This window comes from Gossypium arboreum, chromosome 7 (genome assembly GCF_025698485.1).
Source record: "Gossypium arboreum isolate Shixiya-1 chromosome 7, ASM2569848v2, whole genome shotgun sequence".
Classification (NCBI taxonomy): Eukaryota; Viridiplantae; Streptophyta; class Magnoliopsida; order Malvales; family Malvaceae; genus Gossypium; species Gossypium arboreum.
Window position 1 is genome coordinate 93,148,296 of NC_069076.1, and position 23,490 is coordinate 93,171,785.

A 23,490-nucleotide genomic window follows, 5' to 3' on the forward strand; every position below is an offset into this window, starting at 1 on the left:
GGAGAGGAGCTACGACTCCACGAACCGCCCTGAATATACCAACAAGGTAACAATCGAGCTTAGACTATAAACAAGCGCTGCTCGGGAGGCAACCCGAGTACTAACAATTTTAAATTATTTTAAATTCAAGTTTCAAACATTTATGTCACTAACAGAGTATTTGAAGCACAGGTTTTCAGCTCCACATGGTCGATAACACGACCATGCTTAAGGCCATGTGACCAACACGGAGGGAAACACGATATTACGATATGGTCGTGTGAAAATAGGGTAAATGATTTCCCTAAAACACGGGATGCGATAAATCCCCACAGCTGTACGACATGGTCGTGGGTGAATTTGATAGGTGAACACGGGTGTGGGAATAAAACAACACGGGTGTTCCAGGGGAAAGGCTTGATTCTGTTTCTTCGAAACAAGCGTGTAACCCGTACTGTTAAGCCGTGGACAACAATACACGGGGGTGGTACCTTAACACAAGGGCGCAGGAGAAGCGAACAAAGTTATGTACGACTGTGTAACATGGACGTGTGCCACACACGCCCAAGACATACGGGCGTGGGATAATAGCCGGGCATGACCTAAATCACAAAACTTGAAAAACATGGGCTCACCTTCAGAGTACACGGGCGTGGCCCTAGGCCGTGTGGCCCTCTCCTATATAAGCAAACTACTGTTCATTTCTTTTTCCCCCTTTCAAAACTCTGCCTGAAATCTACCTTTCCCTACTCCCTAATCCCTACCCCGACCACCATTCCCCAGCTTCTCATTTCCCCAACCCTCAAACCATCATTAATCCTCACTTTCCCATCTCTTTTCCCTCTCCTACAGTTTCCATGAGGGCCTCAAGAAGAGCTCTTCCGAATACTTCGGGCCCGACCTTTAGCAGCAGGCCGCTACATCGACTGGGTAGATGTCTCCACAAGGTATCTCGAGCATGCTCAGCATGAGGATGATCGAGAGGCGCCGAGGAACCTCCCCTCCCCAGTATCGTCTCACCCAATCTACTGAGGAAGAGGCCTACGAGGACATTCCTGATGATGTCCCCCTCCAGTAAGAGGACCCACCGACTCAGCTACCACCACCTTCTCGTTCAGTTCATGCGGCGGCTTCATATGCTGACATCTTTGAGCACCTGACCCGATTCAAGCAGTAGTGTTTTCAATGATTTGACAATATTGATGCTACCCTACAGTAGATTGTCAACACATCCACATCTCATCGCTAGTCCCACCTCGCGAACCATCCAGCGATGAAGATGTTTAGAAATATTTATTTATTGTTTTATGTTTTTAATTTTTATTGAACTACTTTTTATTTTTGTTAGATTTTAGAATTTTTTTAATTATTAGTTTCAGTTATTTCTTTTTGAGTACTTATTCTTCCTCATATCCCCTAAAAAGTTCCTAATTTTATCACAGTTATATGAGCTCCTAAGCTCATCATCACATAGGAACTAAAACTCTACCGGGAAAAGTTTTCCACAACTGCCATGTCCTGCTCGACCACGACATAGCTACCACTAGATATAATATTCTTTTGGCGCAGGACTTATGGCCTAATGAACCTCTACGACCACCGGAGTATCCTCCTCCACTCTCGAACCGATCACTCTCCAAAACTCTAGTTCGAGGAATTCATCATACAGGAAGTTTCACTTCGCTCCCTATCTTATTTTTATACTCTAACATCTATCTTTGTACATTAAGGGCAATGTACATCTTAAGTGTGGGGGGTATTTATTTCATTATCAGAAAAATCCTTGAATAGTCATCTTGTTCTCCTGAAAATCTCTCATATCATATTTAGGATAAATTTTAATTGATTTATGATTTTGATTGATATATCTTGAATTAAAACATAGGAATTTATGCATTGATTGTTTAAACTTTAAGACAATAGAGAATCAAGCATGATGAGTTGATTTTTAAGAATTCAAAATCTTAGGCTGTTTCCCCAAGTCCAGGTATTACTTTGAATTCGAATTCACGAGTCTAAAAGCCATAATTTTTGTGAGATTTTTGAACCTTTTGAGCATCTATTCATCTTTTCATGCTCACTTTTATTATTGCTTTGAGTGCGTCAGTATTGAACTGTTATTCTAGAACTTGCTTGATTATGCATGTCGTGACCACACCATTTGATTTGATATATCCAAATGATTAAGGCACTTAGGATTAACCCACTCATGCCATGAAAAGCCTACCTCCACGATTAACCCCTAGTAAACCCCCTTGAGCCTAACAAGTCGTTTCTTGTATTACCCTTAATATTAACCTTTAACCCATTATAGTTGAAATCCCCTAAATTAATCCTATTTTTGTCAAGATTTGAGTTGAATGGATTACCTAGCTATGTTTTGTTCTTGATATTTAGTCTATAATATTTGATTTGTACTAAATATATATGTATACATATCTGTAATTTCATATTCTGAGAGAAGCTCTGTTGTACGTAAGTAAAGATTAACTCTTTTTCTAGTTAAGGCAACTTTTCAAGTCAATCTCGATTCTAACCCTTTCTTTCAGCTTGTGACCACACCCCCTAACCAAGCCTTATTACAACCCTCTAAAAACCTTTTGATTAATGTATCATCTTAAATTATAGTGGTGGAGATTTGATTTTCATGCAAGCCTATGGTAATGACTTTTCATTATTGACTATTGAGTGCTTCGTTTATTATCCTTAAACACCTCGAATGATTTGAGTAAATCTTTAGTGAGGATGTGAAAGTCTGTGATATTCTCAATCAAAGGTAATTATTTAGATGCGGAGAAACACCTATGTTTGCATGATTAAATACTCAACTTGGAATGTTTGAAACTTTTATGTTCTTTTAGTTGAATTCTCAATATATGATTACCTATGGATTATTTTGAGATATTATCGATAAGAATTATAAGTTAAGGAGAATTTATTTTGATTATGAGTTGAGGATTTTTCTTGAGGACAAGCAAATGCTTAAGTGTAAGGGTATTTGATAAACCGTAAATTATACATATTTTTACCCCATGATTAATGCATTTTATGGATGATTTCTCATTAGAATTGGTGAATTTGATGCTCCTAATGCTTTAATTTCATGTTTTATACTTAGAAGAGCATAGGAGAGCGAAAGGAGCCAAAAAAGAGCAAAAAAGGGACAAAACGGACCAAATCGAGAAGATGACACGACTTAAGCCTTGCCACACGAGCAGCTCACAAGCCCGTGTCTTTCGAGGGTGTCGACCAAGGCTTTCACGATTCACACGGCCTGGCTATTGACCCATACGGCCGTGTGTAATTTAACAAATCGAACACGACTTGGCAATCACGTCACACGGTCGTGTCACACGGCGTTTCCTTGTCGAGCCCAAGTTAAGTCCAATTCGAAAAAGGCCACTTTTGAGGGTTTCTAGGCATTCCAAAGCCTATAAATACACCTTAGAGGAGGAGAAAAAGGGAGATGGATAAGGGGGCAAGGAATTACCTGAAGGAAGCCAATTGATCCATCTTAGAAGCTGGATTCATCATCAAGACCGAAGATCTCCCCTCAATTTCCCTTCAGGAGTTTTGGGTTTTCTTTATGTTTTGTATTCTTTATTCTTATGAGATGTTTTCCTATTTAGTTATGAACTAAACCCTTAAATACCTAAGGGGAATGAAACCTAAGACGAATCTTGTTATTATTTTCTGAATCGTATGATAAATATTTAACTTGTTCTTAATTATGTGTTCTTAATTCTTGTTTTGATATCCCAGGATACTGATTCAAGACATACTCTTATTCAGAGGAGGAATAGACCCTGTCTAAGAGTACTTTTGTCATAATTAAGTGGAGTTGATTGCGCACTTAAAAATAGAGGGACAAGATTTTGCCGAATTAGGGTGAAACCTAATAGAGGGATTCGTAGATCGAGTTAATGCAACCCTAGAGTGTTAATTAGAGAAAAATCTCGGTTATTCAATCTAGGGATTAGACGTTATTAGTCTTGAATATGGATAATAACATAACTTAGGGATCTCTACGGAACAAGTTGAATGAATAAATCATCCGATTCGGAGCCAGAATAACAAGTAAAGTCTAGGTGGATTTTTCCTTAGGTATTGTCTCAAGTCAATTGATTTTTCCAAAAGCAATTCCCCAATTCTTTTTCTCTGTGCATTCTTAGTTTAGATAATTAGTTAATTAAAACAAAACCCCATATTTTTAGGCTAGATAATAAAAAGACAGTCGTTACTAGTACTTTTGGTTCCCTTGGGTACGGTATCCCAGTCTTGCCATTACTATACTATTGTTCGATAGGTGCGCTTGTCTTTTCGTCATGATAATAGTTAGTCTAGGTTTGATCTTCATTATAAATATTTATTACTTGTTACCAATCACACGATCAGTTGCAATTCTCCCTCCTTATGGATTTTCGTCCTTGAAAATCTTACCAGTGAAAAGATTTGAGTAATGGCTTTTCATGATATCTTCAGGTTCCCAATTATCTTCTTCAATTCCATGTTTATATAAAAGAACCTTTACCAATGCTATCTTTTTATTTCTCAACTCTTTTGTTTGTCGTGCTAAGATCTTAATTGGTTCTTCATTATATGTCATGTCGGGCTGAATTTCCACTTTTGTTGGAGAGATAACATTTGATGAATCCGATCGATACCATCTTAACATTAACATATGAAAAACATTGTGAATTCTTTCAAGTTCCGGAGGTAATGCTAACAGATAAGCTACCAGTCCAATTCTTTCAATGACCTCATATTTTCTAATAAACTGAGGACTTAATTTTCCTTTACGGCCAAACCGGAGGACTTTGGAGAATACCTTATCACCAATCTCAAACTCAATTTCTTTTCTTTGAAGATCAACATAAGAATTTGGTCTGTCTGAAGCTGCCTTCAGGCTATCTTGTATCACCTTTACTTTTTCCTCAGTTTCTCGAATTAAATCAACCCCATAAATCTTGTTTTCACTGAGCTCTGTCCAGTACAATGGTGTTTTACATTTCTGACCATATAAAGCTTCATATGGTGCCATTTTAATACTGGATTGGTAGCTATTATTATAGGAAAATTCAATCAGAGGCAAATACCTTTCCCAGTTACCTTCAAATTCAAGCACACAACACCGTAACATGTCTTCTAAAATCTGGATTACCCATTCTGATTGACCATTAGTTTGGGGATGAAATGCAGTACTAAAATGCAACTGTGTCCCTAGTGCTTCTTGCAATTTATACTAAAATTGAGATGTAAACCAAGGATCTCTATTAGAAACAATAGAAATTGGTACACCATGCAATCTAACAATTTCAAAAATGTCTAATTTATCCAATAAAAAGTCCATACGTACTGGTATGAAATGTGTCGACTTTGTTAACCGGTCAACAACTACCCAAATGGCATCTTTCTTTCTTGGTGACATGGGCAATCCCATTACAAAGTACATGGTAATCCTTTCCCATTTCCACTCAGGTATATTGATTGGTTGTAATAACCCTGAAGACACCTGACGCGCAGCTTTCACTTGTTAACATATTAAACATTTGGCTACGAATTTAGAAATATCTCTTTTGATTCTCGACCACCAATACATCTTTTTCAAATCATTATACATTTTATTCTACCGGGATGAACTGACATTGTACCATTATGAGCTTCATACAAAATCTTTTGTACCAGTTCTGAGTTCTTCAGAACACATTCTATTTTTAAACAACAAGTAATCATCAGACCCAATTTGAAACTCTGAATTAGAATTCTTTTGACATTGCTCCCGTTTATCTTGCAACTCATTGTCACTCTTCTATGCTTCATAGATTTGCTGTATAAATGTCTGTCTAGCTTTCAATTCAGCTACAACCGAACCATCATCTGACAAAGATAACCGGGTGTTCATTGCTCTTAAAGTAAACAAAGATTTCCTACTCAGTGCATCCGCCACAACATTGGCCTTTCTCGGATGATAGTCAATAATAAAATCATAATCCTTTATTAACTCGAGCCACCCGCATTGTCTCAAATTCAGGTCTTTCTGTGTCATTAAATACTTCAGACTCTTATAGTCAGTGTAAATATGACCTTTTTCACGATATAAATAATACCCCTGATTGCGTGATTTCGTGATAGGTTTTAAATATTTATAATTAATCGTTCTTGAAATTAACTATTATCGTGATGTAGGCAAGTGTACTTATCGAACAGTAGTATAGTTTTAGCAAGACTGGATTGTCGAACCTAAAGGAACTAAAAGTACTAGTAATGAATGTCTTTTTATTATCTAGCCTAAGAATAAGGAGGTTTTGTTTTAACTAACTAATTATCTAAACTAAGAATTCATAGAGAATATAATTGGGGAATTACTTTTAGGGAAAACGATTGAATTAAGACAATACCTAAGGAAATTTCCACTTAGACTTCACTTGTTATTCTGACTCCGAATCAGATGATTTATTCATGTAACTTATTCCATAGAGATCCCTAAGTTATGTTATTATCTCTAGTTAAGACTAATAATGTCTAATCCCTAGATTGAATAATTGAGACTTTTCTCTAATTAACACCCTAGGGTTGCATTAACTCCATCTATGGATCTCTTTATTAGGTTTCACCCTAATTCGGTAAAATCTTGTCACCCTATCTCTAGGCGCGCAATCAACTCTGCTTAAATATGACAAATGTACTATTAGACAGGGTCTATTCCTCCTCTGAATAAGAGCTTATCTTGAATCAGTATCTTGGGATATCAAAACAAGAATTAAGAACACATAATTAAGAACAAGTTAAATATTTATCATACAATTCAGAAAATAATAACAAGATTCGTCTTAGGTTTCATTCCCCTTAGGTATTTAGGGGATTCAGTTCATAACTAAAAAGGAAAACATCTCAGAAGAATAATGAATACAAAACATAAAGAAAACCCAAAACGCCTGAAAGGAAATTGAGGGGAGATCTTCAGTCTTAATGATGAATCCGGCTTCTGAGATGGATCAATCGGTTTCCTTCGAGTAATGGCTTCGCTCCTCCCTGTGCCTCCCTTTTCCTCCTCCTCTAGGGTGTATTTTCAAATTGAACTCAACTTGGGCTCGACAGGGACACGCTCGTGTGCGATTACTTCAGGCCGTGGTCAAGCCTGTTAAATAGGCACGGGCGTGTAGTCCACCCGTGTGAGTCGTGCTTTGATTCTGCCAAATTGACACGGCCATATGGTCTACCCCTGTGAGGAAGTCCAGATCGTGTTGATTTCGTACGTTGGCCCATTTTCTCCATTTTTGGCCCGTTTCTCGTTCCTTTCACTCTTCTATGCTCACCTAAGTATAAAACATGAAATTAAGGCATTAAGAGCATCGAATTTGCCAAATCTAAGGAAAAATCATCCATAAAATGTGTTAAGCATGGGGTATAAATATGTATAAATTACAGTTTATCAAATACCCCCACACTTAAGCATTTGTTTGTCCTCAAGCAAAATCCTCAACTCATGATCAAAACAAATTCTTCTCAACTTATAATTTCTATTGATAATATCTCAAAATAATCCATAGGTAATCAAACATTGAAAATTTGGCTAAAAGAACATCAAAGTTTCAAACATTCCAAGTTGAGCATTTTATCATGAAAACATAGGTGTCTCCCCTCATCTAAGTAATTAACTTTGATTCAAAATATAACAGAGTTTCACATCCTAACTAAAGATTCACTCAAATCACTCGAGGTGTTTAAGGACAATAAATGAAGCACTCAATAGTCAATAATGTAAAGTCATTACCACAGACTTGCATGAAAATCAAATCTCCACCACTATAATTGAGATGAAACATCAACCGAAAGGTCTTTAGAGAGTTGTAACGTGGCTTTGGTTAGAGGGTGTGGTCACAAGATGGAAGAAAGGGTTAGGATCGAGATTGAATTGAAAAATTGCCTAACTAGAAAAATGACTAGTCATCAGTTGCGTACAACAGAGCTTTTTTCTTAGAATATGGAATTTAACTACTTTAGCTCAAAAGATCACTACTACTTATATGTATACATGTTTTTTTTTTAGAACAAGTCAAATACAAAATAGAATAAAACATAGCTAAGCAACTATTCCAACTCAATTCTCAACAAAAATAGGGATCAAATTAATTTAGATGATTTTAACAAATGAGTTATGGGATAATATTGAGGGTAAATTAATGAATGAGTTGTTAGGCTCAAGGGGGTTCACTAAGGGTTAATTGTGAAGGTAGGCTTTTATGGAGTGAGTGGGTTAAACCTAAGTGCCTTTATCATTTTGATATATCAAATCAAATGGTGTGGTTTTGACATGCATAATCAAGCAATTTCTAGAATAACAAATCAATACTGACACACTCATAATGAAAGTGAGCATGAAAGGAATAGTAGATGCTCTAAAGGCTCAAGATCTCATAAAAATTATGGCTTTTTGATGTTTAAACTTGTGAATTCCTACTCAAAATAATACTTAAACTTGGGGAAACAACCTAAAGTTTTTAATTCTTCAAAAATTAACTTATCATGCTTGATTCCCTAATGTCTTAAAGTTTAAACAATCAATGCATAAATGCCTATGTTTAATTCAAGATATATCAATAAACATTATAAACTAGTCGGAATTCATTCTAATAATGATATGAGAAGATCGCATGAGAATAAAACAAAATTCAGGGATTTTTCTGATATAGATATAAGTGACCCCCCCCACACTTAAGATGTACATTGCCCTCAATGTACAAAGGTAGATATATTGAAGAAGATAAATTAATAATCACAAGATACGGGGAGAAGTGAAACTTCCTGAATGATGAATAAATTCCTTGGACTGGAGTTTTAGAGAGTAATCGGTGTGAAAGTGGAGGAGGATACTCCAGTAGTGGTAGAGGTTCATTAGTTCATAAGTCCTGCGCCATCTGAGTTTTTAGTTCCTGTTTGATGATGAGCTTTGGAGCTCTTTACGACTATGTTAAAAACAGGAACTCTTTAGGAAATATAATGAAGCGTAATTATTCGTAATGAAATAGCCAAAAATAAAAATTGTAAAAACTCAAGATAAAATAGTATTAGTAAGAAATAAAAAATAATTTCAAAATATAAAGAGCTAAGACAGATAATAGGTGTTTATAGAGAAATTGGGGTACACGGTCGTGGGGCACGCCTATGTGCATTCGTTTCAGCCCGTGCATTTCGTGGTTTTCGAAATTGGGCATATCAGTATACTCGGCCATGTTGCACGACTGTGTCAATCTTGGTTCGCTTCTCCCACGCCTGCGTATGCCGACACACACCCATGTTAAATTGACAGGTTTGCCCACGGTCTCAAAACATGGGCATGTTGCATGCCCGTGTTCTTTTGGCAGTTTCGTCCACGGCCGTATCGCACTGCCGTGGCGATTTGTAGTAGCCGGTGTTTGGGGAAAATCTTTGCCCTGTTTTCACACGGCCATATCGCATGGCCATGTTGCATCCCGTGGTATGTGCACGGCCTATAGCACGCCCGTGTGCCTGATCGTGGGGTTCTGAGAATCCTCTGTTCATTGACTCAGTTAGTGAGTTAGGTGTTAAATACTAAAATTTAAAGAAATTAATATTGTTAGTGCTCGGGTTGCCTCCCGAGAAGCGCTTATTTATAGTCTAAGCTTGACTTACCTCTCCATTAAATGGTCATGGTGGTTCGAGGAGTTTGTACTGCTCATTCCCGCTATCCATCTTATCAAATTAAGGTTTTAGTCGGGTGTTGTTTACTTTAAAAGTGCCGAACTTTGGATAACTTACCTCGACTGTACCGAATGGGAAAATGCTAAGTACCGTGAGAGGGACTTCTTCATTCGGTTTGGTAGTCACAATGTGAGGATCTGCGGCATCTAATAAAACTTTATCTCCAACCTTAAGTTGATTTGGAAAGGTATTGAGCTCATTCTGGTGTAGTTTCGATTTATCAGGCGTTCTCGATTTATGCGTCTACCATTCATCTAGCTCCTCGATTTGTAGCCTTCGTTCTTCATGAATAAGCCCTCTACTATTGCTTGAGAATGATTCATGTACTTCTTTCAAACTCATTTCCTGCAGAGTAAGTTGTACCATATTGTCAGTTTTAGTAGATTGGTCTACACAATCACCTTCAATTTTTGATGTATTGCCAGGATTGCGAGCTTGCAGGGTGATTGTTTCGTCTCCCACACGAAGTGTGAGCTCACCTGTGCCAACATCAATAATCGTTTTAGCAGTTGCTAAAAAGGACCTTCCTAAAATCAAAGGACTGTTGCTATCCTCCTCTATGTCTAGAACAACGAAGTCAATGGGAAATATAAATTTATCGATTTTAACTAACACACCTTCAATAATACCCCTAGGAAATCTTATAGTTTTATCTGCTAATTGAATGCTCATCCTAGTTTATTTGGGTTTTTTGAAACCTAATTGTTTGAACATTTTGTAAGGTATAACGTTAATACTAGCCCCTAAATCAGCTAATGCATTATTAACATCTAAACTACCAATTAAGCAAGGAATTGTAACTCCCTGGATCTTTTAATTTGTTGGGTAGCTTATTCTGTAGAATACCTGAGCAAACTGCATTTAGCTCCACATGCGACGCCTCGTCCAACTTCCGCTTATTTGCTAAAAGCTCCTTTAAAAACTTCATTGCGTTTGGCATCTGTGATAGAGCTTTAATAAACGGTAAGTTAATATGTAATTTTTTTAAGAGTTTAAGGAATTTACCAAATTGTGCATTTGAGTGGTCTTTCCTTGCCGCGTTGGGGTATGGCACACGGGGTTTATATTCGACATTCATGGATTTGTTTTTATTATGACCTACCTCACCTTGACCTCTGCTTACCACAGTTTCTTGCCTAGGTTCTGGCTCAGGCTTAATGAATCATTCTTCATCTTGAACATTAATCGCGTTGAGCTGTTCCCTTAGGTTGGGTTCAGTATTACTTGGCAAGCTACCTTGTGGTCGTTCGGAGATTAGTTTGGACACTTGGCCTATCTGAGTTTCGAGCCCTTGGATCGACGTTTGTTGATTTTTAAGTGCTGTCACAGTGTTTTGGAAACGGGTTTTTGACACCGAGATAAATTTAGATAGCATCTCTTCAAGGTTTGGTTTCTTTTCCTGTTGATAGGGTGGTTGTTTAAAACCTGGAGGGTGTTATGGTCTTTGATTGCCTTGACCGTCCCACGAGAAACTGGGATGGTTCCTCCAACCTACATTATAAGTATTACTGTATGGGTTATTTTTGGGTTTAGAGTTATTGTTACCCATATATTGGACTTGTTCCTCCTCGATGCTAGGGTTGAAGGGTTGATACTCTGTGCATGCTCTTTCTCCATTCGTCTCACACCTCATTACTGGATGTACCTGAGTAGAACCAAGTAAACCATCAATCTTTTTATTTAGAAGTTCTACCTGGTTTGACAGCATAGTAAACAAATAGACGTTATAAACGCCTGCTGTTTTAGTTGGCTTAGTCCTAATGACTTGCCACTAATAGTTATTCAGTGACATTTCTTCAATGAATTCGTAAGCCTCTTCAGGTGTTTTTTTATTGATGGTTCTTCCGGCTATTGCATCAATCATCTGTCTTGTCGAGGGGTTCACACCATTGTAGAATATTTGAACTTGCAACATAGAGGTAATCCATGGTGAGGACACCTTCGTAGTAAGTCCTTGTATCTCTCCCATGCGTCGTAAAGAGTTTCTAAGTCCATCAGCACAAATGAAGAGATATCATTACATAATTTGGTTGTTTTAGCCGTCGGGAAATATTTTAATAAAAAATTTTCGGTCATTTGTTCCCAAGTAGTAATTGACCCTCGTTGTAATGAGTTCAACCACTGTTTAGCGTTTTTCCTTAATGAAAAAGGGAATAACTGAAGACGAATGGCATCGTCAGAAACGCCATTAATTATAAATGTATCGCATAATTCTAGAAAATTTGACAAGTGATTGTTTGGATCCTCATCCTGCAAACCATCAAACTAAAAAAACTGTTGTATCATTTGAATAGTGTTAGGTTTTAGTCCAAAGTTATTCGCAGCAATAGCAGGCCTAACTATACTTGACTCAGTTCCTGTTAAAGAAGGTTTAGCATAATCATACATAGTACGAGGAGCAGGATTCAGATTTGCTAGTTCAGCGGGTATCGCAGGAGGTAGCTGATTGTCTTGATTTTCAGACATCTCATCGGTCGTATTTGAGATATCGTCCTCTTACTCTTCCTCTGTGTATCTTAGGGTTCACCTTATTTCTCTTTTGTTTCTGCGACCTGTACGATCGATTTCTTTGTCAAACAGTAGTGGCCCTGATGGATTTCTTCTAGTCATAAACTATAAAAACCTGTTAAGAGAAATAAAAAGTAAATTAGTAAATAATAATAAAATTAAAATTAAAATTAACTTGCAAGAAAAATAAATGGCTAAAGCAATAAAAATTGAGCGTTCCTAATATCTTAGTTCCCCGGCAACGGCGCCAAAAACTTGATCGCGTGATTTCGTGATAGGTTTTAAATATTTATAATTAATCATTCTTGAAACTAACTATTATCACGATGTAGGCAAGTGTAACTATCGAACAGTAGTATAGTTTTAGCAAGATCGGATTTTCGAACCCAAAGGAACTAAAAGTACTAGTAATGACTGTCTTTTTATTATCTAGCCTAAGAATAAGGAGGTTTTGTTTTAACTAACTAATTATCTAAACTAAGAATTCATAGAGAATATAATTGGGGAATTACTTTTGGGGAAAATGACTGAATTAAGACAATACCTAAGGAAAAATCCACCTAGACTTCACTTGTTATTCTGACTCTGAATCGGACGATTTATTCATTTAACTTGTTCCGTAGAGATCCCTAAGTTATGTTATTATCCCTATTCAAGACTAATAACGTCTAATCCCTAGATTGAATAATTGAGACTTTTCTCTAATTAACACCCTAGGGTTGCATTAGCTCCATCTATGGATCCCTTTATTAGGTTTCACCTTAATCCAGCAAAATCTTGTCACCCTATCTCTAGGCGCTTAATCAACTCCGCTTAATTATGACAAGTGTACTATTAGACAGGGTCTATTCCTCCTCTGAATAAGAGCTTATCTTGAATCAGTATCCTGGGATATCAAAACAAGAATTAAGAACACATAATTAAGAACAAGTTAAATATTTATCATACAATTTAGAAAATAATAACAAGATTCGTCTTAGGTTTCATTCCCCTTAGGTGTTTGGGGACTTAGTTCATAACTAAAAAGGAAAACATCTTAGAAGAATAAAAAATACAAAACATAAAGAAAACCCAAAACTCCTGAATGGAAATTGAGGGGAGATCTTCAGTTTTAATGATGAATCTAGCTTCTGAGATGGATCAATTGGCTTGTTTTGAGTAATTCCTTCCTTCCTTCCTCCCTGTGCCTCCATTTTCCTCCTCCTCTAGGGTGTATTTATAGGCTTTAGAATGCCTAAGAACCCTCAAAATTGGCCTTTTCCAAATTGGACTCAACTTGGGCTCGATAGGGACATGCCCGTGTGGCGCGCCCGTGTGCGATTACTTCAGGCCGTGGTCCAGCCTGTTAAATAGGCACGGGCATGTGGTCCACCGGTGTGAGTCATGCTTCGATTCTGCCAAATTGACACGACCGTGTGGTATGCCCGTGTGAGGAAGTCCAGGCCATGTTGATTTCGTACGTTGACCCATTTTCTCGGTTTTTGGCCAGTTTCTCATTCCTTTCACTCTCCTATGCTCACCTAAGTATGAAACATGAAATTAAGGCATTAGAAGCATCGAATTCACCTAATCTAAGGAAAAATCATCCATAAAATGTGTTAATCATGGGGTATAAATATGTATAAATTACGGTTTATCAGCTGCCATATTTTCAATGCTAACACTATGGCTGCCAGTTCAAGATCATGTATCGGGTAATTTCTTTCATGTGGTTTAAGTTGTCTTCAAGCATAGGCAACCACTTTACCTTCTTGCATTAACACAACCTAAACCATTTAAAGATGCATCACTGTAAATTACAAATTCCTTACCTAATTCAAGTTGTACCAATACAGGTGCTTTGGTCAACAAAGCCTTCAATTTATCAAAACTCTGTTGACATTTGTCATTCCACTCGAACTTTACATCTTTTTGTAACAGACGAGTTATCAGAAAAGCGATCATTGATAATCCTTTAACAAACCTCTGATAATACCCGGTTAAACCCAGAAAACTTCTAACCTCTGACACGTTCTTTGGTGGACTCCAATTAATAATTGTTGAAATTTTGCTCGGGTCAACTCTGATGCCTTTAGCAGATACGATGTGACCAAGAAAGCTGACTTCTCATAGCCAAAATTCACATTTACTAAACTTGGCATACAATTGGTTTTCCCATAAAGTTTACAACACAATCCTCAAATGTTCAGCATGTTGATCTTCACTTTGAGAATAAACTAAAATATCATCTATAAATATCACCACAAATATGTCTAGGTACAGTCTCAAAATCCTATTCATTAAATCCATAAACACTACTGGTCCATTTGTTAATCTAAATAGCATCACCAGGAATTTGTAATGACCATATCTATTTCTAAAAGCTGTCTTTGGAACATCTGAATCCTTCACCTGGAGCTGGTAATAACCTAAACGAAGATCAATCTTTGAAAGTACAGTAGCTCCCTTCAACTGATCAAATAAGTCATCAATTCGAGGCAGTGGATATTTATTCTTTATAGTGACCTTGTTGAGTTGCTGGTAATCAATACACAACCTCAAATATTCGTCATTCTTCTTTACAAATAACACCGGAGCATCCCATAATGAGAAACTAAGTCGAGCAAGACCCCTGTCAATTAATTTTTGTAACTGCGCCTTCAACTCTTTCAACTCGGCAGGAGCCATTCGGTAAGGTGCTATCGATATTGGTGTTGTTCCTGGAATTAGATCTATAGAGAATTCCACTTCTCTAACAGGTAGTAAGCCAAGTAATTCTTACGGAAACACGTCTGGAAACTCACATACAACTGGCACAGATTGAATCTTTGACTTGGTTACCTTAGTATCCAACACATAAGCAAGATAAGCATCATATCCCTTCCTAATACATTTCTCTGCTGCTATTACTGAAATCATATTAAATAATCCATCTAGCTTGTCAGATTTAACATGAAGTAACTCACCATCTTAACATTTCAACACAATATACTTCTGCTTACAATTAACCACTGCATCATGTTGGGTTAACCAATCCATTTCCAATATCACATCAAATTCATCAAAAGCCAGTAGCATTAAATCAGCCAAGAAAAGTGGACAGTTTTTATAAACTTTATCCACCTTTACACATTGACCCAAATGATTTGAAACTTCCACCACAAATTCAGTGAATTCAACAGGTAAGTTTTTAAAATTTACTAAATTTATGCATATATACGAGTGTGTGGAACCTGGATCAATAAATATAGTAATATCAGTATCTAGTAAAGAAAAAGTACCAGTAATGACATCTGGTGCTGAAGCATCTTCTCGGGCTCGTATGGCATATGTTCTTGCAGGAGCTCGAGCCTCAAATTTAGCATTTGAATCTTTTGTAGCACTTCGGCTACCACAAACATTTCTGGGGTGTCTAGATGGTCTGCCCCTTGAAGTAGTGCTACTTGGTTTTGAAGTCTGTTTAGCATCTCTTTCTACTATTTCTGGACAATCTTTCAAGAAGTGATCAAATGACCATATTTGTAACATGCACCAATTTTCATTCAGCATTCACCATAATGAAATTTGTTACAGTGTTTACATTTTGGCTTCGTGTTTCCCACACTTCCAACACTAGTCACTAACGGTGATGAATACTTGGGATTAAAGCGTTGAGAACCACGTTCTTTACCAAAATACCCAGCTGAAGTAGTAGATCCTTCTTGATACCTCTTTGATTTTTTTGAAGAAAATGATTGAGACCTACTAATAGGTCTTTTCCCAGAGGGTCGGGCTTCTCTGTTTTCCTTCTGATTTTCTTTACTTAGCTCTTCAACTTTCTTTGCACGATCAGCAAGTGCTGCAAACTCTCTTATTTCCAAAATACCAATCAGTAATTTTATATTTTCATTTAATCCTTCCTCAAAATGTTTACACATTTCTGCATCTGTTTAGACCCATTCACTAGCATATTGGCTTAACCGAACAAACCCATTCACTAGCATATTGGCTTAACCGAACAAACTCCCTTTCATATTCTGCAATGCTCCTGTTCCCTTACTTTAATTCTAGAAATTCTTTCCTTTTCTGATCTAGAAATCTTTGACTAATATATTTCTTTCTGAATTTAAATTAAAAGAATTCTCAAGAAATATTTTCTTTTGGAACTACTAAACTTACTGTTTTCCACCAATGATAAGTCGTGTCCTTTAATAGAGATACAGAACATTTCAAGCATTCAACTAGGGTACATGATAATTCGTCCAACACTCAAGTAGTATTTTCTAGCCAGAATTCAGCTTTTTCTGGATCATCATCAATTGTAGCTCTAAGTTCCTCAGCCCTATATTTTCTGAGTTTATCCACTAGAGCCTTACCAATTCTAACAATTTCAGAACCTGATGGTCTCTCAAGAACAGTCTGAGTGTTTGGTGGGGGAGGTTGTGGTTGATAAACAACAAAATTTCTTCTCAAATATTCAGGAAACCATTTATCCAACATTTCAAAGAAAGCCTCTTTATCATATTCATTTCGACCTTCTGATTCGGACCTTTTACTACTACTACCATCTGTAGCTCGTCGTACGGAAGCTTGAGAAGCACTCTCAGCTTTCTCAGATTCTGCTCTTGCTCAGTTGGAAAACATTTACTATATGAAAAACACATTTAAAATTGGTCAGGAGATATCACACTATCATTAATTATATAATGGCATGTATAGGTAAATTCACACTTGCTACGTTAGTCCGAGAATCGGTTAAACCGTAGCTCTGATACCAATAAATGTGACACCTCTAACCCGTATCCATCACCGGAATAGGATTACGAGGCATTACCGAACTTCTACACTAGTATTTATACAAAACCGAGTCACAAATTTGTATTCCAAATCAAAATTTTCAAATTTTACCATAAAATCCCTAATATGGGCCTACGGGGCCCAACACATGCTTTGAAAGTGATTCAGGATTAAACTGGCAACTTTGAAATTTTTTCCTTGAAGATAGTGACACACGCCCGTGTGGCCTGGGACATGGTTGTGTGGCTAGCCCGTGTGGAATTCTGACTTGCAATTTCTTAAGTATCAAAGGGGCACACGGCCTGGGCATACGCCTATGTGGCTAGGCCATGTAGTAAACTGATTTTTCACCATTTTTAAGCCATTTTCAAGTTATTTTCACATGATTTTGACAAGCGGCCATGCTTGAAATCCGTGTCCTTCACACGACTAAGACACACGGCCATGTCTTTTACCCGTGTACTATCTTGACTTCACATTTAAGGATGCAGGGGACACACGGTCATTTCACATGCCATTGGACTGTCCGTGTGTCACACACGGCCTAGACACACGCCCGTGTGTCTTACCCATTTGGACGAAATAATGTCATTTCCTAACCCTATTTTTCACCCAAACTTAACCATTTTCTTGCTTGAAAACTTACAAGTATATACCATCTATTTCAACCAATTTCCAATATTCAAATTGATAAATTCCTATTTTCAATCATGCTTCTAAACTTACTCTTACATAAAATTTGACAATTTATGTTCATGGATGGTTTTACTTTACTTGATTAACCAAAAACAACTCATGATACAATACTATACCATATCATCATTAAAACATGCATTACTAGCCATTCCAATGGCTAGGTTACAAACCAACATTTTTAAGCATTACTTGCCCACATTAGTCTATACATGCCATTGTATTAAAATAAGTCTAACGTTTATACCAAAATCAAGGGATTGATAGTGTGATGATAACTCTGACCCCAAATCCAACCTTTACGAGCTTCGAGCACTATAAAACAGGAAAAATAAACCTAGTAAGCATTAATGCTTAGTAAGTTTATATAACCAAAATACACTTACCATTCATATATAACAAGTAAATCATACTAAAGCAATTTATCCTTCAATTTAGCAAACTAGCAAATATGGCCTATACACAATCATTCAACCAAATTGGTTAGTACAAAAACATTAATATGCATAGATGAGCTCATCATGCCATTTCTTCTTATTTCACTTGTTAATATATATTTTCGTTGAATCTTTGAATTTCCGATAGACCTTTCATCTTCTAGTTGTAAACTCGAGGTGCACATTCCCATTTCAAGTGGTATACATGAAGTGTACATACCCTTTTCAATTTGTACACACAAAGTGCATATAACATTTTCAAGTGTACACATATAGTGTACCTTTTTCTTTTCAAGTGGTATACACAAAGTATACCTTTCCTTCAATACCACCCTTTCGGGTCACCTTCCTTTTCATGATGAGATCAAAGGATTATCCTTTCAGAACAACGTTTACTGCAACATATGCAGGATCTCATATACACGGTAATCACCTATCCAATCGGAAATCAATATTCAAACGGATTCATGTAATATTTCATCATTTACATGTAAATCACAAATCAACATTGGTTTATTTCATGTACATACCAATTATAAAACATGATGCACATAATTCAACAATCAATTCAACACACTTACATGCTTAATTTAGTTCTACGAACTTACCTCGACAATTGATCGTATCTACTAATCTGAGACTTTTTCTTTCCCTCAATCTTTTTCTTTATTTGACACTTCTGAATTTATATAAATAAATTTAACCATCAATTCTATGATTTTTACATTCAATCAAGCTCATTTCACATTTTAGGCAAAAGTACCATTTTGCCCCTAAACTTTTAATTAATTCCAATTTTGTCTCTAGGCTCGGAAATTGAAATTCATGCAATTTACTCCTTATTCCAAGCTTATTCAAAATTCCAATATAGCTTTACAGCACATGTATTTCATAAATTTTAGAATGTTTCCAAGAATTTCTCTACTTTGCAATTTAGCCCCTACACATGCTTTCACTAAAAATCATTTTGTAAAAGTGGTTTCTCTATCAATAATCTTTTATTTTCTATCAAAAAATTTCAATTTACAGCATATTCATCCATGGGTAATTTTCTAAACTTTGGTTTTCTTTCAATTTAATCACCCAAATAAATAAATTAAGCTTTCCCGATCTCAAAAATATAAAAATTACTAAAAACGGGACATAGAACTTACAAATTCAAGCTTGAAAAGTTTTTTTTTTCTCTCCTAGGGTTTCCATGTATTTTATGAAAAGAAGATATAAAATAGGTTTAATTCTATTTAATCTTTTATCATACTTTATTTAATTTAATTTCTAATTTAGTCCTTAACCTTTTTCAATTTTTCCATAGATGACTCATTAAAAATATCTACCTATTTTTTATCAATGGTCTAATTGCCATATAAGGACTTCTTACTTTTAATTCTATAGCTATTTAATCCTTATAACTACTAGAATTCAATTTTGACATTTTATTCAATTCAGTCCTTTTTACAAGTAGACACATAATTGATAAAATTTTTCAATAAAATTTTTCATGCAATATTCTATCATAATACCTATCATTTTATGAAATTTAAATAATTTCATTTTTCGGATTCGGATTTGTAGTCTCGAAATCACTATTCTGATTTTAATAAAATTGGGCTATTACAGGGTAAGAATAAGAGGGATTCGGAGCCCTCTAGTTCTGTCCCGAGGCCTAAGAAAAAGGCCACATCTGATGAGTCAGTTAGAGTGAAGCATTTGCTGCTTCTGTTGTTCTTTCTGGGTTGCAGCCCTACAGTGATTGTGGCAGGCGCCATCCGGGCGAGTGTTGGAGGATGATTGGGGTTTGTTTGAGGTGCAAGTCCCTTGATCATCATATTAAGGAGTGTTCACAGCAGGCAGATCACATGCAAGCACTAGCTCCAGGTTCTGTACAGCTACAGATGGTAGTTCAACAGCCACCTAGGGACCATAGAGCGGCTAGGGGTAGTAATGATTTGGGTCATAGACAAAGAGCATTGGGGAGAGGTGCTGGTCAGATCGTAACGAGGCCACTTGCTTTGGTTTATGCTGCACGTCGCCGAGAGGACAAAGATGCTTCTGATGTCATCACCTGTTCGTTCTTTATATTTGATGTACCTTACTTTGCTCTGATAGACATAAGATCTACTCATTCCTATATGGCTTGTTCTGTTTCTCAAAATCTGGGGTTATTGGTTGAGAGTACTTCTAGTGAGGTTACCGTGATAAGTCCGTTGGGGCAATCTGTTCGGGTTAGTAAACTGTATAAGGATGTTCTGTTGGAGGTGCAATGGAAGATATTTTCGGCTGATTTGATGGAGCTTTCGTTTGGGGAGTTCAACCTGATTCTGGGTATGGATTGGTTGGTTAAGAACCGAGTTAGTTTGGACTGTGCATCTAAGAGGGTCGTTCTGAGGACCAAGGATGATGTGAAGGTGGTTATGATTGGTAAGAGTCGAGACTATCTGTCGTATGTGATCTTTGCTCCAGTAGTTGAGAAACTGGTTCGAAAAAAATGTGAGGCGTACTTGGCCTATGTAAGTGTTTCAGATTCTGGAGACTCTTTTGTTGGGTATATCGGAATAGTAAAAGACTTTTCGGACGTCTTTGTTGAGGAGTTATCGGGATTACTACCGAATCAAGAAGTGGAATTTGGGATTGAGCTTCTTCCGAGTACAGCTCCAATGTCCATCGCTTCCTACCATATGGCATTGAAAGAGCTTACTGAGCTTAAGGCTTAATCGTGGCTTCATCCGTCCTAGTATGTCTCCGTGGGGAGCACTAGTACTATTTTTTAAGAAAAAGGATGGGACCATAAAGATATCTGTGCATAGATTATCGATAGTTGAACAAACTGACCATTAAGAATAAGTATTCATTTCCGAGGATCGACCACTTATTTGATCAGTTTCGAGAGGCTTCAGTATTCTCCAAGATCGATCTCTATTCAGGGTATCATTAGTTAAGGGTTAAGGAGGTAGATGTGCATAAGGCAACATTTAGGACTTGTTATGGACATTATGAGTTCCTAGTTATATCTTTCGGGTTGATGAATGCACCGGCTATATTTATGGATTCGATGAATCGGGTATTTCAACCCTATTTGGATCAATTCTTCATGGTCTTTATCTATGACATTCTGGTATACTCTAAGACTGAGGATGAGCGTGATGAGCATCTTAGTGTAGTGCTTCAGATTCTTCGTGAAAACCAGTGTTATGCTAATCTAAGCAAGTGTGAGTTCTAGCTTCGAGAAGTGACCTTTTTGGGGCACATAGTTTCTACTGAGGGGATCCGATCGATCTTAGGAAGATTGAGGCTGTGTTGCATTGGGAACAGCCCAAGAATGTGTTTGAAATTTGCAGTTTTCTAGGTTTGGCGGGCTACTATCGGTGTTTGGTTGAGGGGTTCTCGTTGATTGTAGCTAATTTTACTAAGCTTCTTTACAAGGGTGTCTCTTTTTTCTGGATTGATGAGCAGCAAATGAGCTTTAGAAAGCTCAAGTCTGTATTTGAAAACCTCAAGTCTGTACTGGCTCAGGCTCCTGTTCTAATATAGCCTGAATCCAATAAGGAGTTTGTGGTCTATAGCGATGCGTCACACGTCGATTTAGGATGTGTTCTGATGCATGATAGTAAGGTTGTGGCTTATGCGTCCCATCAGCTTAAGACACATGAAGGGGATAATCCGATGCATGATCTCGAGTTGGCTGCGGTGGTTTTTGCATTAAAGATCTGGAAGCACTATCTGTATGGTAAAATGTGTAGTATCTACACTGATCACAAGAGCCTTAAGTACCTCCTTACTCAGAAGGAGTTGAATCTTAGGCAGCAGCGATGGATTGAGTTGTTTAAGGACTATGACTGCACAATACAGTATCATCCAAGTAAAGCTAATGTGGCGGCCGATGCTCTGATTCGTAGGGCGATGACTGATTTGAGGGTGATGCTCGCTCACCTTAGTCTGTTTAATGATGGGGGTCTTTTAGTTGAGTTACAAGTTAAGCCGACTTGGATTGATCAGATTCGAGTTAAACAATTGGGAGATGAGTCTTTGGGCTTGCGGTTCCGTCAGGTTGAGAGTGGTACTACCTTTGATTTTGGGATAAATAGTGATGGTGTGTTGTGTTTTCAAGAGCAGATCTGTGTGTCGAACGATTCTGATTTGAGGCAGTCTATTCTGAGGGAAGCGCATAGTAGCCTTTATACTATGCATCCCGGTGGTAATAAGAGGTATCACGACCTTCGTGAATTGTACTGGTAGCCAGGGTTGAAACGTAAGGTTACTGACTTTGCTGCTTGATGTTTGACGTGTCAGCAGATTAAGGCTGAGCATCAGTTACCTTTGGGTTTGCTACAACCAATTAAGATCCCCTTATGGAAATGGGAACGAGTGACTACGGACTTCGTTAGTGGGTTGCCCTTGACATCCACTAAGAAAAATTCTGTTTGGGTCATAGTGGATCGGTTGATCATGTCTGCTCACTTCATTCTGGTTCGAACTGACTATTCTCTGCAGAAACTAGCGAAACTGTATATTTCCAAGATAGTTAGACTGCATGGGGTTATAGTGTCGATTATTTCTGACAAAAATCCTCGTTTTACATCTCGGTTCTGGAAGAAACTGCACGAGGCTTTGGGTTCGAGATTGAACTTCAGTAATACGTTCCATCCTCAGATTGATGGTAAATCTGAGAGGGTGATTCAGATACTGGAGGATATGTTTCAGAGTTGCGTAATTGACTTCTGAAGTAGTTGGGAGGATTACTTGCCTCTAGCTGAGTTCGCCTACAATAACAGTTTTTAAGCTACTATTCAAATGACACTTTACGAGGCTCTGTATGGTCGTAAGTGTCGTACTCCTTCGTGTTGGACTGAGTTGGGTGAATGGCGAGTTTTGGGTTCTGAATTGGTTTTCAAGACTGAGGATAATGTTAGATTGATTCAGGATCGACTAAAAGTGGCTTCTGATAGGCAAAAATCATATGCAGATCTAAAGAAATGTGAGATTGAGTACTCTATGGGGGAATTTTTGTTTCTGAAAGTCTCTCCATAGAAGAAAGTTCTGAGGTTTGGTCATAAGGGCAAGCTAAGCCTTAGATTTATTGGGCTGTACCGGTTTTTAAAACGTGTGGGACCAGTTACCTCTCAGTTAGAGTTACCCCCTAGCTAGACCATATTCATGATGTGTTTCACGTCTCAATGTTGAGATGGTATCGATTTGATCTATCTCACATAGTCTCTGTTGAGGATATCGAGGTTAGGCCGGATTTGACCTTTGAGGAGAAGCCAGTTCAGATTCTGAAGCAAGACATTAAGTTTCTAAAGAGGAAGTTCATTTCTTTAGTAAAGGTGCTGTGGCAGAATCATTGCATTGAGGAGGCTACGTGAGAACCTGAGGATTCGATGCGTCAGCAGTATCCTTA

The 23,490-nt window shown here is 37.3% G+C and overlaps 1 protein-coding gene and 1 non-coding gene across 2 annotated transcripts; both read left to right on the plus strand.

The window, feature by feature from the left end:
- The first annotated feature begins 11,623 nt into the window (after nucleotides 1-11,623).
- LOC128295640 (small nucleolar RNA R71) lies at nucleotides 11,624-11,728 on the plus strand. The gene has a single exon (XR_008286200.1). It is a non-coding gene; the product is annotated as a small nucleolar RNA R71 (small nucleolar RNA).
- A 9,455-nt stretch (nucleotides 11,729-21,183) lies between these two features.
- On the plus strand, nucleotides 21,184-22,814 carry LOC108478811 (uncharacterized). Its single transcript, XM_017781270.1, has 6 exons — nucleotides 21,184-21,299; nucleotides 21,431-21,611; nucleotides 21,729-21,779; nucleotides 21,876-22,297; nucleotides 22,386-22,413; nucleotides 22,584-22,814. The coding sequence occupies exons 1-6, from the start codon at nucleotides 21,184-21,186 to the stop codon at nucleotides 22,812-22,814; spliced, it is 1,029 nt and encodes a 342-aa protein (XP_017636759.1).
- Nucleotides 22,815-23,490: the final 676 nt, after the last annotated feature.

Coding starts and splice junctions, on each gene's coding strand:
- LOC108478811 (XM_017781270.1), top strand. CDS start 21,184: ATGGTCTTTATCTATGACATTCTGGTATACTCTAAGACTGAGGATGAG. Junction 21,300..21,430: donor TGTTATGCTAATCTAAGCAA/GTGTGAGTTCTA, acceptor TGAAATTTGCAG/TTTTCTAGGTTTGGCGGGCT. Junction 22,414..22,583: donor TGAGCATCAGTTACCTTTGG/GTTTGCTACAAC, acceptor TATTCTCTGCAG/AAACTAGCGAAACTGTATAT.